We start from the raw sequence: 14,117 nt of genomic DNA on the forward strand, positions 1-14,117 counted from the left end.
CAAACAGTCGAGAAATCAAGGGTGGCCAGATGTATAGCTTGAAGCCCACCGAGACGCCGGAAACGCGGCAGCAGAACTCAACAGACCCGCTTCCGGCGTCTCGGTGGGCGATAACTCGTAAGATAACCTGCAGACTTCTGACACGGAAATTCCGGCTCCCGTTCCGCGCTTTTCCCTGTAGTGGGCGTTACTCCATTTGATTTCAATAGAAGCATACAACAGAAGTTCTGTTGCCGGATATTTCAGTGTTTCGCCGCGTCTCAATGGGCTGCACCCGTTTATATACTGTTCAATTATGTCGAGGGGAGTATGTCTGCAAACGGTCTATTTTTTTTTTCTGTGAGACAAATGAGATTGCATATTCTCTATATTTACACATGATCGATGCACTACTTTAGTTCACAACTAGTTGTCATGGCTGCATAGACAGTGCAGACAAAGCAATGCAAGCCTGATAAGCAAAGTAATATTTTAAATAATGCCAGAACATTTCTGATACATATAGTGCATTCATGGACGCCCGGTACCTCGTTTGTCTGCAAAAATACTGCGGACGTCCATGGGGTCATTCTTGAAGGCTAGCGAGAATCTGGTAAACACAAAGTCAAGATGATCCTTTTTGGGGGTTGTCTTGTCATGTGCGCTGAGTGCCTCTTTTTAAATATCGTAGGTCAAGAGATATTATTCTTAGACTATATTTTTCTTTCTTGTTAATATGAGTTCGGACGATGTGTTTTCATCAAGACACGTGTCTTATATTTAGTTTTTGATTAGACGTTTGTGCTCCTGTGATATAACAGTTGCAAACAGTCTAATCACTAACATATGCATAACGTTAATTCAATCAAACGATTTCCGATGATTATCAAGCGTTTTAATTGGTGAACTTTAAGATTTTGCTAACGAAGTTTCCGGGTTCGAGTCCCGGCCTGGATATAGGTGTTCTTTGTTAATGTTCCTTCATCGATGCCATCTAATCACTTTTCCTCATCGTCGCGATTGGCCAAACGAGGCTAAATGAGAAACATACACATTTCCGATCATAGATGTAATGCATATAATGTTCAGTTCCGTAACTTGATGAAATTTGAAATTCCTGCGGTCATTAAATTTAGCTTACATTTACATGGTAAATATTACAGTGTAGTTACAATATGATCCAAATCAACATGTGCTCTTTTCTCACACCCTTAATACCCTCCACATTTCTGCAACACCCCCTAAACATCCGTACAGTTTCTAAAATTCAAAATTTGATACGGAGGTTGACCCTAGTGTTTGTCTTGCCGAAATGCTATCCTAATTTATTAAATTATAAACGCAGTTCTGTTATCGCTTAGAGCACAAGTTGCTTATGGTAGCTCGCTGTTTACGCACAAAATTTCTATTTCAGTCATGTGACCTTCCCGAAAATTTCTACAACTGGTTTTATGGTTTATTTCAAGCATAAGGACAAATCACTTTCAACGACTGTAGTGTGTGTGAGAGACATGTTTTTAATAGAGTTTTAATTAGGTTACGTAATTTTTCTTTGATGTTCACAGGCAAATAACAAGTGGAAAAATCGCCTTACCTTTGGTTGTTCCTGGTCCGTGGAACTGGAAGTGTTCGACCTAGTCGAACCTGCAGGACTTCCGTCCACCACCTCGCTGACGTCAGTACGGCTTCCGTGGATGACTTCGACTCCGGCATGGTTCAGGTCGATGGGATGGATGATTTCCGGACGTGGCTTCTCTGGATGATGGTCCTTGCTTGATTTGTCGTCCTTGCTGCCCAGCCGCAGGAACTTCCTCAGAGAAAACCGACCCTTCTTCTTCTTCTCGCGTTCGTGGAGGTCCGCTCGGGACATCCGCCGAGAAGACGGGGGAGATCCCGGATTTGGGCTGAAACCTCCCGACCTTCCCATCCTACGACTGCACTTTTCCCCTGGAGCACCGGTGTCTTCGGATCGCGTCAACGAACGGGACCTCGGTTCGCGTTTGGGGGTGTCGGAACCTGCCGGAGAGTAACTGACGGAGCCCAACAGGGCTTTTCTAAACTTGGGACTGCACGACGAGGACCTCTCGCGATCCTGTCCCTGCTGGGCCCTTTTCTCCTTCTCTCTCTCTACGGGACAGTCCGAATTTTTGGGCGCGGAGTTCCGGGCGTACAGAGGCAGAGGGCTGCTTGAAGAGGAACCGGAGGAGTCTCCGGAGTCTTGCGAGGCACACGGAGGCTGGGGGGCTTGTCTCTTCACTCCTCTGCTGCCGTCTTTCTTTTCACTTCGCCCCTCGCAATTCTCACCACTTGAGTCGCTGTCTTTGGACTTGGTGTCTTCCTTGTTTTCGGATTTCCCCACATCTTCTTCGTCTTTGATTTCATTCACTTTCGGCACTTCTTCCTTTGTCTTCACTTCACTACTGCAGGTCTCCGGTTCTGCACTTTTTGTCACGCAGACATCGTCGACTTCCGCAGGTGACGAACTGATGGGTGCCTCACACCCAGAATTCTCTGTTGCAGGGCTTTCGGCACTTCCAACCCCTGCATCGATATCGGCCGTTTCTTCTTTGCTTTCCACGGACTGTGCATCTGTGTTGTCTTCTTCCTTCACTTGCGGGATCGAGTTATCAGAATTCACCACTTCCGACGTGCACGTTCCCACCAACAGAGTCGTGCTTTCTGATGCTTGCAACTTCTGCTGGAAATCCAAAGCTTTCCTTGCAAACTCGCTTTCTGAATTCACCGTTGTTTTCTTGTCGTCCGTCTCCGATTTAACAGGCGTCACCACCGGCTTATACTCTATAGTTACCGTTCTTTCAACAGGCTTGGCGGGGACTTCCTTGATCTCATCCTCTGAGTCAATTTTATTGCTCTTGAGAGCAGTTTCGCCGGTCTGCGGTTTGCTGAATACGATGTGGTGGGTGCTGGGAGGAACCTTACTGGGTTTCACGGGCACTTTGGGTTTATTCTTCGCAATCGGTGGCTTGTCCGGAGTGGCAGGTCCATGCAAGAACGACGACCTTGGCGTGGTGTGGATATCTATCGACGGGGGAGGACTGCGAGGTAGTTCTGGTGGGATTTCATTGTCGGGGTCCGCCTGTCCGTCGGGAACTCCGGCCTGCTCTCTGCTCTCGGTTTTGTCTATGATCTCTATGATCTTCTCCTGGAGCACCAGCTCTCCGTTGTTGCAGTCCTCTCCGTCTCTCGTGATGATATCATCGTCGGTGCTGCTCTCGTCCGATTTCTCGCGTCGAACGGTGATGATCTGCCCGTTGATCATCGGAGACACGAGGCTGATTTTCAGTTCTCCCGGCATCACGTCTCTCTTGAAAGGTTTGATGGACACGAGGACCGTCTGGGACTTCTTTGAGTCCCCGTCGCCGCTCGACTTCCCCAGCAAGAGCTGCGTGAACGCCCTCTTCGGTTCATCCTTCAGGAGGTTCGAATTGACGGAATTGAAGTCTGTGTTCTTCTGCGTCAACGTGTCCAGGGCCCTCTCCTCCTCGCTCAGCATCCGGTAGTCGTCCTCGCTGTCCTCCATGTCCGAATTTACGTCCTGCTCGTCGGACGAGTAATTATCCTCGCCTCCGTAGCCGATCACCTCCTCCACCTCGTCCGGAAAGCAAACCGAGGACTTCCTTCGTCCCCCTTTGCTCCCGTCCTTCAGGATGCCTTGAACATCCGCGGGCGCCATGCCGTCGCTCCCGCTCACTTGCTTCACCAACTGGACGCTGGTCAGGACGCCAGAGTCTTCCTGCCCGGCTGCCGACGATTTGATGGAGTTTGTCTGGTTCTGGATGACGATCTCCTTCCACGAGTGGTGTCCGTAGTAGGTGCGAGTCATCGCCACGGCCGGAGAGTGGTACCTGGTCTTGTTGCCGCCATCCGAGGTCTTCCCGGCGCAGTGCTCTTCCTTGGACTTGAAGCAGTTGGAGCATAGGTCCTTCTTCCACGCGTTCTGAACGAAATTCTGACAAAGCGCGGCCATAATCGATGTCACGGAAGGGGTCAGCGTAAGTGGCACATTTTCGCGGCCGACGTTTTCACTCCGTCATCCGCGCTCTTGCCCGTTCACTCCGCGGCGTTGTTTTCGCGTTGGCCTGCAGGTGGCGGGGATGTAGGTTGATGGTCCAGGGCTCAGCATCCGCGGGGCACAAGTTTCGTGTCAGTGGGAACCTGTAAAGAGAGAGAGAGAAGCGTTCGTAAGTCTCGGGTAGCCAAAAGCAAACAGTGCTTCTACCTCTAGTGGTTTGCCTTTCCCATAGTCCACTGAAAACTTTTAACGCAGTGAAAGGCAGGGTAAGCTATCGTTTTAACACAAAAGTAAAACGGTAAAAAAGCACTCTTCACTTGCTAACAGTTACATTACCAAATAAAGACTAGAAAATCGCAATCCAAGTGCATGTTAACAGTTATCATTGTTATGTTCATGCGTATTAACCATATGGGCTTCCCCGATAACGTAGTCCTTAACGTGGTTACCTTGTAATCCATAGGTCTCGGGCTCGATTCCCGGTGGAGACACATTGCGGAAATATCTGATTCCATATGTCCATTGCCGATAAGCCTATCTGAGCTATATGAAAGCACATACACTAATCTAGAGTATCTTTTGTATATATTTAACAAACATTCCTTTATACCAAAAGATCTATATCCGACGATTACGTTCAGTCCTCATTCGGATTTGTTTATTTGTATGTCAATAGGATATTTTTCCTGAGATTTTGTGATGGGTAACCAATTTGTGGAACTGGAATAAAAATTCATTCACTTTCTTCGGCCACTATTAAGCGAAAGTAATGTATGTACGAAGTGTGTTTCGGATTGTTCAGATTTATCAACATCATGCTACTCCAAAACTGACCCTTGTGTAATGATTACCTACGCCTACGTAACGCCCATGTTAAGTAGCACTCAAGAACTACTAGAAGTAGAAAGATAAAATTTGGTGGATTGAAGGTATTAACTTATTGTAACATAAATCAACTACTTGTATATTGGTTCCTCTATCTGCTGATAAAAGTTAACATTTGTTGTCACGTGACCTCAAGAAGTGTACGCCTGTTTAGAGAGATGTCTTCAAACATGGGCGCTTACAGCCAGAGCATAATAATCAAATCGTGTTATTTCGTGTTACATTAGTTTCTCAAGTACAGTCTCGAGCAAAAATGTTTGGTGTGTGTGCACGGCCCTGAGCGTAGTCTGCCTAAATACGTTACATGCTATGCTATTGTTTATTGCTATTAAATGACAATATTCTCCGTTTCTTCCTGACTTGCAAATGTTTCTCGCAAGCCGCATGGAGGATGTCAACGACCCTGCCTGTGATTATGCACGGAGGTGAAAAAAATCTTAGTTTCGGTGATTTCTTTTGCAGTTGGTATCACGTGCGTGTGCTTCTTTATTAAATAAGGCCAAAGCGCCGGCGGTGCATTCATCACAAACAGCAATCTCATGTCTCCCCCCTTCTCCTTTCCTTTCTGCATTCCTGTCTTCAGGACACACACCTGAACAGCATACCAAGCAGCTTTTACTCCACCGCATTGGCCCTGTTTGCACTCGCGTACACTGCAACGCAACTATTCCTACGTTGTATTCTCCGAAGAAAGCATAGTGATCATGCTAAAGGGTCGTGTATTGCTCAGGTCTTTTCCCCTGCAGTAAAATAGAACTTTTATGCTATAAAATGCTTTCCAACTTGAACACTTTCCACCCGATTGACCTTTTCTTCTGCTTTAAGCGTGACTTGGGTGTTTTCATCCATTGGTGGATGATACGACCTTTATTTCTAGCCAGTCACACGAGAATTTGAATCTTCTGTTTAGTGTTGTGAAATGTTCATAAGGCTAATAACAAGGCGCGAATTTTTGCCTGCTGTAGTGTTTTTAGTTTTTTATTTAAGTAATTTGATTATACTACTGAAAACAGCATACATGCATAATACAGCAGTAATGTGCATGAGTGGTAATTATGTTGTTGCGGTGCACGTTTTGGGAACTTGGGATATAGAGGGTAGACAGTGCGCCGGTAGGCGCAATGCTTATTTGCAATTACCTGTGTATATTCTAGTACGAGAAGTTAAGTCGTCATTATATTATTATATGTACCATTGCCACTTCAAAGAGCATGAATTCCAATACCACATAAAAACCCATCTTATATTCATAAATTATAAAGGATACTTCCTGGATTAATTTGAAGTTCCTACCACGTGTATGCTTCCTTAGTTCCGGTCTATTGCTACATCGTAAAAAAAAAGCCATAAAAATGATAGCATTAGAAACCACGTCAACAATAAATTTAATGAATGGGACATCTTTGATATTGGTTGAACACCAATGGTGTTACAACTCGGCAAAATTGGCGGTGTACAGTGACGTGCATATTACCAAGCAAATTGTCCATTGTAATTTTTCTTAACATATTACATATCTTTAAGGAATGGAACTATTAATAATGGTGACAACGAGGTTGTCAACTGATTTCAAATCTCAACATCATTTCGTAAAACAGAGCGAATGAGCACGGCGAACTATCTCGCCATACTGCAGTGTCCGAATTAATGATGACAATAAAAAAAGTGGAGCGGCAGCTGTTACGTACCCAATCGGACCAAGTAATGTAAATAGTGTGCTAAAGAGGAATAGAGATGGCAGCACCAGGCGTGCAAGATTGATTGATTTAGTTTATTTTACTTCGCGTTTTGTGCCTCTTGGCTAATTTGCAAAGATGGGGATGAGTGATGGAATGATGAAATTCATGATTGGACATTCACAAACAACCAAGCCCGAGTGGGATTCGAACCTGGGACCCTTGGCGTCGCAGCGCGATGTGCTAACCACTCGGCCACAGGGTCCGGCGCGTGCAAGATTAAGAATTAGCATAATATATGTGAATAACTTTATAAATAAGAACAAAGCAAATTAGAAAGATGAAAAACAATAGAATATATTATAAGAAGACAAAGAATAAATATAAAATAAATAAATAAATTGATAAATCAAACTAGTGATCATATGTAAATTGATCAGAAAACTAAAGAAGTCAAAGCACTGCTACGAATTTGTGTCTTTGAACAGATCTTGAATCTGTCTGGTTTGATTTACCTTTCCAATAGTGGACATTTTGTTTACTCCAGTGACGGCGCGTTTTGGTTGCGCGTGCCAGTCGTTTGGCACCAAGTACACCCTAGGTTGGACATATTTAGTGTTGGCGCGTTCCAATCGCAGCCACAGTGGAGGAAATTAGTACAGTTCCCAAAGCCTAAGTGAAAAACCTGTAAGAAGAATAAAGTAATCCCCAAATCGTAGAAAAAGCGGAAATAGAAGGAAATTAAGAAGAAAGTCCATATCCAAACCATCTACGAAGAAACTAGTCCAGATCCCGATATTTCATTAAGAAGGAAGTACAGACAGATCGTTCCCTAAGAAGGAAGTCCATATCCAGATCGTCCATTAAGAAGGAAGTCCACATAGAAGAATATTCAAATCGAGAAAGAAATAATAAAACATATATTGAGATGAAAATTGACTGTGAATGAAAATTGCAGAAGAATGTAGCTTATCATGTAAATATTCTGATTCCATGGATCCTGTGTTCGAATAATAGGCCTATATACGTTTAAACGTCTCCATTGGAAGGAATCCTGTCTGGTTTCGTTTCTGCAAAGAACCCTACCCTGTAGATATTCTAGCTGAGGTTTAAAATTAAGATTTATGTACCTTTGCACAAATGGAGGTAGCACAGCTGCACACACACTCTAAAGCTTTGCGAGAGGCAACTGCACATTTTCAGGCATTTCTCCCCTTTCCTCTTTCCTGTATTTTTTATTTTGCTCCAAAATTCACCGTTCCTAGGAAAATTCTATGCTGGAAACAAGATTACTTTCAAAGAAAGCGAATGCTGACCTTCGGTAAGTCCGGACAAGTTCCCAATTCCTAAGAAATAATGCTTTTCAACTCCTGAAACGAAGCATATTATGCTTGATTTTTCTTCTGTATTGCACTCTTCTCTGGACTTCGCAGATAACCTATGTAGTCTTAGAATATACGCTCATTTTAGAAATTCCTTAACAGCGGGAGGGTTCGGTTGCACCATACCGTACATGTCAGGTTATGGTGCACCATACAGTTTACAGCTTTCTACTGAGCATAAGGACAGTGGTGTTTTGTTGATTCGCATAACAATGTTCTGGTATCATTTTGCTAGATCCACCGCGTGAATTTTGCCTCGTAAAACGTTACCTGCCAGCCCCCTCCCCTCTGCTAAAGTAGGGTTAAATTTAGGACTAAAGCCACGAAATATGCGAATTGCAAACTTACCCCATAACTTACACATTAGCGCCATTACTTTCGGACTAGAGCGTCAAATGCTATGATGCCTTACTTGTTTAAAAGTAAGTTGCCCCATTCTGCTCAGCGCCATGCTTAGCGAAGCAAAATCTTCGATTTGAATCAAGAAGGATAACTCCCATGTGTTCAGATTTGATGAAAAGTAAGTTGCCAAAAAAGCGACGCGCTTGTTAAATATCACCGAACCAGTTTGTAAGCAAAAGCGCCACGCAGTGCAATTGGAGAAACGAGTATGTTCGGACATTCATCAATTCAAGTCATCGCGTGAAGTGTCTGAGCGAGCATGGGAGTTCAATGCACCACGTGAAGGACATGCCTGATTAGAAAGTTAACAGGTAAGCATGCGCCTGCAGTTATCCTGCACAAATGTGTATGTGTGTGAAGGGGTTTATCGGTACCCATTCACCTCTCTTCCAACACCAAAACATACACATGCATGCGTATTCACTGAGTAGGAGGGCAATACTGCAATCTTCGATCGATTTCGTAAACTCGATTTTGGCATGATTATCACCAAAATGAACTTATATCAGTTGAAATTGTATTGTCTTTATCAGGGTTGTTAAAGGTCCAGGAATTTTAATTACATTCAATTCCGGTCCAGGAGAGAAAATCAGCAATCGTAAATGGGTTCTGGACCTTAAAGAACCTTTTTATCTAAGGTATTTCAATTCGGTCCAGGAACATTTTTTCGATCAATTTAAATACGGTCCAGGAACCTTTTTCTGAATGAATTTAAATACGGTCCAGGAACCTTTTTCTGAATGAATTTAAATACGGTCCAGGAACCTTTTTCTGAATGAATTTAAATACGGTCCAGGAACCTTTTTTCCGAATGAATTTAAATTCGGTCTAGGAACCTTTTTCTTTCGAATCAGTTTATAGGGTCCAAGTTTCGTATTGAAATGAAACAATACGCAACTTGGATCGAATACGGACCTGAGGATAAACAATTATCCACTTGTAAGACTAATCCAGGTGCTGGCTGTCTCGAAAATCCAAGGTACAGGGTAGAAATGGGCGAAACGCAAACGATCCAGTCACGTTTTCCTTCTCCATGCAGCCCCATTCTCTCGCGGGCGTTCCTTCACTTGGTTGTAGTAGTAGCACTGCCCGTACCTGTTGTGATATCTGCTGGGAACACAGCAGCCTCACGTTACCTCATCGACGTGTCCTATTGGCTGCGGTTCCTGGATCGGATGCCAGAGCAACACGTGACGGGTTTGTTTGAACTCAATGTGACGCCACACTAATGGCGCAGTGGTAGCATCGTCGCCTTGTGATCAAGGGGTCCCGGGTTCGATACCCGGTGGAGGCACAAGTGGTTCGGATCCCACTTTAAACTGTAGGTCTAGTCCCAATTAGCCTTATCGTGCATAAAGTGGACTTAAAACAACATATCAATCAATCAATAATATAGTACATTGCGTTATGTACAGTAATTCTTCGACAAGGAAGTTTTTGAACCTGACCTAGGAGAGAACAACAGCGTTTTGATTTATTCCGTGCGCTACATTTTCTATAACCGCAGTGTGACATTCTAATGTAAAACGTATTCGCGGATACTTTTAGAAGGCAACTTTTGATCGGTCAACCCTGGTCTAGGAATTATAAATTCAATCCCGAACTGGGAGAGAAAATCAGCAAACGCAAATGAGTTCCAGACAGTGTATAAACCTTTTCATATTTAAGACCTTTCAATTCTGTCCAGGAACCTTTTTCCGGACCAATTTAAATACGGTCAAGTAACTTTTTATCCGGATGAATTTAAATTCGGTCCAGGAACCTTTTTTCCAGAATGAATTTTAATTCGGTCCAGGAACCTTTCTTTCCCGCATCAATTTAAATACGGTCCAGGACCTTTTTTCAGGAACAATTAAAATACGGTGCAAGAACTTAATATTTCAATATAACAATACGCAACTCGGACCGAATTTAAATTGTGCGAGAAAAAAGGTTCCGGTCCTGCAGAGGAACCCATTAGAATTTATGTGTTCCTGGACCTTTATGTTACGTCGATTTTCTGACATTTTTGCCAACCGCGACGAAAGTTTGTTATGTCTCGATGCCTTAGTCTAACACAGTGGTGCACCACGTAAGCAAATATTAAACAAATGGCTACACGAAACACAAAAGTAAACTCACACGCATATGCGGACTGAGAGGTGTCGGCCTCCGTGGCGGGGTGGTCAGCGCAGCGCGCTACGAGGTCAGAGGTCCCGGGTTCGAATCTAGGATAAGACATGGATGTTTGTGTTTGTCCAAATGAGAGATACTGAATATAGTAAAAATTAGTAAGTCTAAAAGTTGAGAAAATGGTGAATGACGGGAGTTACCACCGCGTAGGGGTATTCCTTTTAATTGAAAAAAGTGGTTATCTCAGCGCCCTAAGACTCCAGGATTCCCGGGTTCGAATCTCGGCCTGAGCGTGGGTGTTTTTTGTGAGTGTCCCTTTATCAATTTAATTACTCATCCTCATCGTCGTTATTAGCCAAAAGTGGAAAGCGACGCAAACATCCTAATTCAATCAATCACATGCATACAGCATGAAAAACGCGTAAATCATTTGTTTGTAAGTACATTAAAAAAATAAGTGTGATAATGTAAATTGATATATTCGATGGGCTATTTATATTTTTTTTTCTTATTTTATGTGCCTTTTCTGCCTCGATATGCTACTCACGTCGACAAGAATAAATGATGGTTTGAAGAAATTGATGACCTGATACTCACCAAGAAACACAATCGACTAGTCCAGGACTTGAGCCCTGAACATGCGATGATTGTGAGTCCGTCAGTCAACGTGCTCTGCCAACAATATGGACATTCAGTTAGTCTCTCGTGTTCAGTAGCGCGACATCTTTGATCTGGGTCGCCTCGATGGCGCATTGGCAATCCTGTCGCATTGTAATGAAGAGGTCCCGGGTTCGATACCCACTGGAGATATATTATGCCTCGGATAATATTTTACACTGTAGGTCCGACCCCGATTAACCTATCTTAAGCATAACGTGGACTTAAACTTTCCATTATTGATCTGAGTACTACCATACTGTCGCACAAAATTTGTATTAGTTTTCGTGGAGTGATTCGCTTTCGGTCGAGAATAAGAACAGAACACAATTGATCCAAGTTATAATAATCTTGAAAGCACATGTAATATACACTGTAATCGCATTCCCCGCGTTCACAGTATAATAAGAGTATTGCGTGTTATATTGTTTGTTTGTTTTAGTTTTAAAGTCCACGTCATTCTCACATAGGCTAATCGGGACTGGGCCTACAATTTAAAATGGGATCCGAACAACTATGTACCTCTACTGGGTATCGGAACTCTGGATCTCTTGATTACAAACCGATGACGTTACCACTACGCCATCGGAGAGGTCACGTGCTATATTGTCAGATCTTTTCCACGTTGTTAAAGCGTATCATTATTGTCTGTGAACATAATCCATTGAGGGTTAACTTGCTGGGACTTCTATTGACAGCATCTTCATTGGCCAGCAGTTAAACCTAACCAAAAGCGTGTGGAGAAGTAGGAAGGCAGGCGCCTTACCTAGACACCAGCATCACTCGTGGCCTCAAAACCCACAAGTAGGTGCGCCAAGATTTCTTCCTGTTCGCCTCTCAGCCAGCCAACTCAAAGCAGTCAACCTTTTAACTAGCGGTGAACATAATGCCATGCACGTGTTTGTTCTTTGTATCAATGGAACGAAGACATAAACGAGGCAATGTTATTGTAAGCCTCAAAGACACTTTACACCTACTAAGAGCATTTTACTATTGAAGGTGCACTATGCTTGTCTTCTATAGGTCTTCTTCATTTCTCTGTTTGTTACTAGAATATGAGATATCTACGGCCACAAATTCACGAATTTCGAGAGAATGGTGTGGATCTTTTGTCTGAGATGAATTCACTCTATTGAGACGCCATCGAAAGCGTGTGATATCTTTCCTCGTAACTGTTTAGCGATTGTTCATTAGGACATAGGTAGAAACAACATTCGTCGCATTAAACAAAACTAACATTCGTCGCATTAAACAAAACTAAACAATCTTATTCAAGCTTTGAGTGTATATTTCTTCAGTTGGTAAATGTAAGAATAAATACATGTTTATCTCCCATCTTTTGTTATGAACCATGCATTCCTAAACAATTAATGCATTCATTATTAAACAAAATATATTTAATTTATGAACTGTACACAATGTACATGGCCACTCTAAAAAAAAATGCAATGCGAAGCGGTAGACATTTTTAAAGGTGGGCCGGTGGGCGTTGTCGATTCTGTTCTTACGTCACTGCAGGTCAATTGATAACGAGTATTGTCTTACTTGTCTTGCTCAAAGTAGATGTGTGGCAATGCAGTTCACATCCAAAACTTTTTGTGTATTTTTATAAGATGTTGGATTTTAGCCTTAAATTTTGGAATATTTTGGTTGGAGAACTTGAAAATGTGGATGAATTTTTGTGTGCTGGAGTAGCTTCCCTGATTGTACGACGCAATGAAAATAATAATTAAGATATGCATACACGATAAAATCTCTTAATAAAAACAGCAAATTATAATTACACAGTAAAATTAACAAGCATGTATCAGTCATTATAGTATTACTTTGGCACAGTGACACTCATAAACTATTACATGCAGTTTGTTCCAACACTAGTTTTGACCCCAGCAATTAAATGAACATATTCTGATGAATCATGTAAGATTTAGTTCTTGAGGATGTATGAGATAATTTGTGTTGTATTATGTGTACCATTCTACACTTTAAATTGCATGGGGAAGCAGGTTCATAACATTCTCTGGACTGTGAACGCGAGTAATTATGTTGCCTTGCGCAATTCTGATGATACCACATTTTTTCTTGCTGCCGGATTGTGTTAGCCTACCTCGGAAAGCATTCTGATAACGCATTTATTTTCTTTCATTTGCATTTTGGCGATTTCCGGATTTATCAATTATATAAAAACAATAATACATTGCGAGTCTCGTGAGTATCAAAGGAAGTCCTTTGTTTCTGAGTTTAAATGCTCTTTCTTAACATTGACGTAATGTTCGATAATCCAATTCAAAAAGCTTAACTGATGCTATCAGGTTCCGCGTTCATAATTCCACTGTAAACGTCAACAACTGGTAGCAAGTGCTCGATATTATGCGTTACGTTACGTTAATTGTGAACCAGCCGTAACATTGACAGTGATATGCTTGGAGTAAACTTAATGGTCTTGCAAATTACATGGCCGCATAGAATTTAATTAATACAACATTCCACTAAAAACTACTGTATATTTTCGGCAAGCCTATTCCGCAGTCAACGATCGCAGAATTGAAGGTAATTAGAAATTGTTTGGAATAATCAAAAAATAGTTTCTCGTAACCAAATATTTGTTTAGATAGGAGACAAACAAATGATTGTTTACCAGAATCACATTATTTTAGTAGTAGTGCACATTTGCTTTGAGTTACCCCCCCCCCCCCCCATGTCTAAATAAACAAATTTAGTAATGGTTAGCACATGTTTTGTTTACCGTTACCAAAAAGATTAAGCAAACGTGTTCTGTTAACTGAAACAAATCAGTTTCTTTCATGTAACGCTTTGCAAAACCTGAAAACGTTTTCATACAAATCCTAACATTCAATGTGGTGTGATCTAAAGGACGTCGATTGATACGTGTCGATGGAATTTGATCGTGAACCACCAGCATCGTAATCCGGGATGAAGGACACATCTCCAAATTAAGAATGCTCCTATGCAGCTAGGAAATTCTAACAT

General features: G+C 42.3%; 1 protein-coding gene across 3 annotated transcripts in view; it reads right to left on the reverse strand.

The window, feature by feature from the left end:
- LOC146003604 (uncharacterized) overlaps positions 1 to 14,117 on the reverse strand; it is a 92,077-nt gene that overhangs the window by 12,654 nt on the left and 65,306 nt on the right. For all 3 annotated transcript variants that reach the window (XM_083141934.1, XM_083141926.1, XM_083141920.1), the window contains one exon: positions 1,574 to 4,155. In XM_083141934.1, coding sequence (XP_082998060.1) covers positions 1,574 to 3,967 — 2,394 coding nt within the window. In that variant the 5' untranslated portion in view covers positions 3,968 to 4,155. The remainder of the gene's footprint in view (positions 1 to 1,573; positions 4,156 to 14,117) is intronic.

Source organism: Lepisma saccharinum, chromosome 1 (genome assembly GCF_977018435.1).
Source record: "Lepisma saccharinum chromosome 1, izLepSacc3.1, whole genome shotgun sequence".
Taxonomy (NCBI): domain Eukaryota; kingdom Metazoa; phylum Arthropoda; class Insecta; order Zygentoma; family Lepismatidae; genus Lepisma; species Lepisma saccharinum.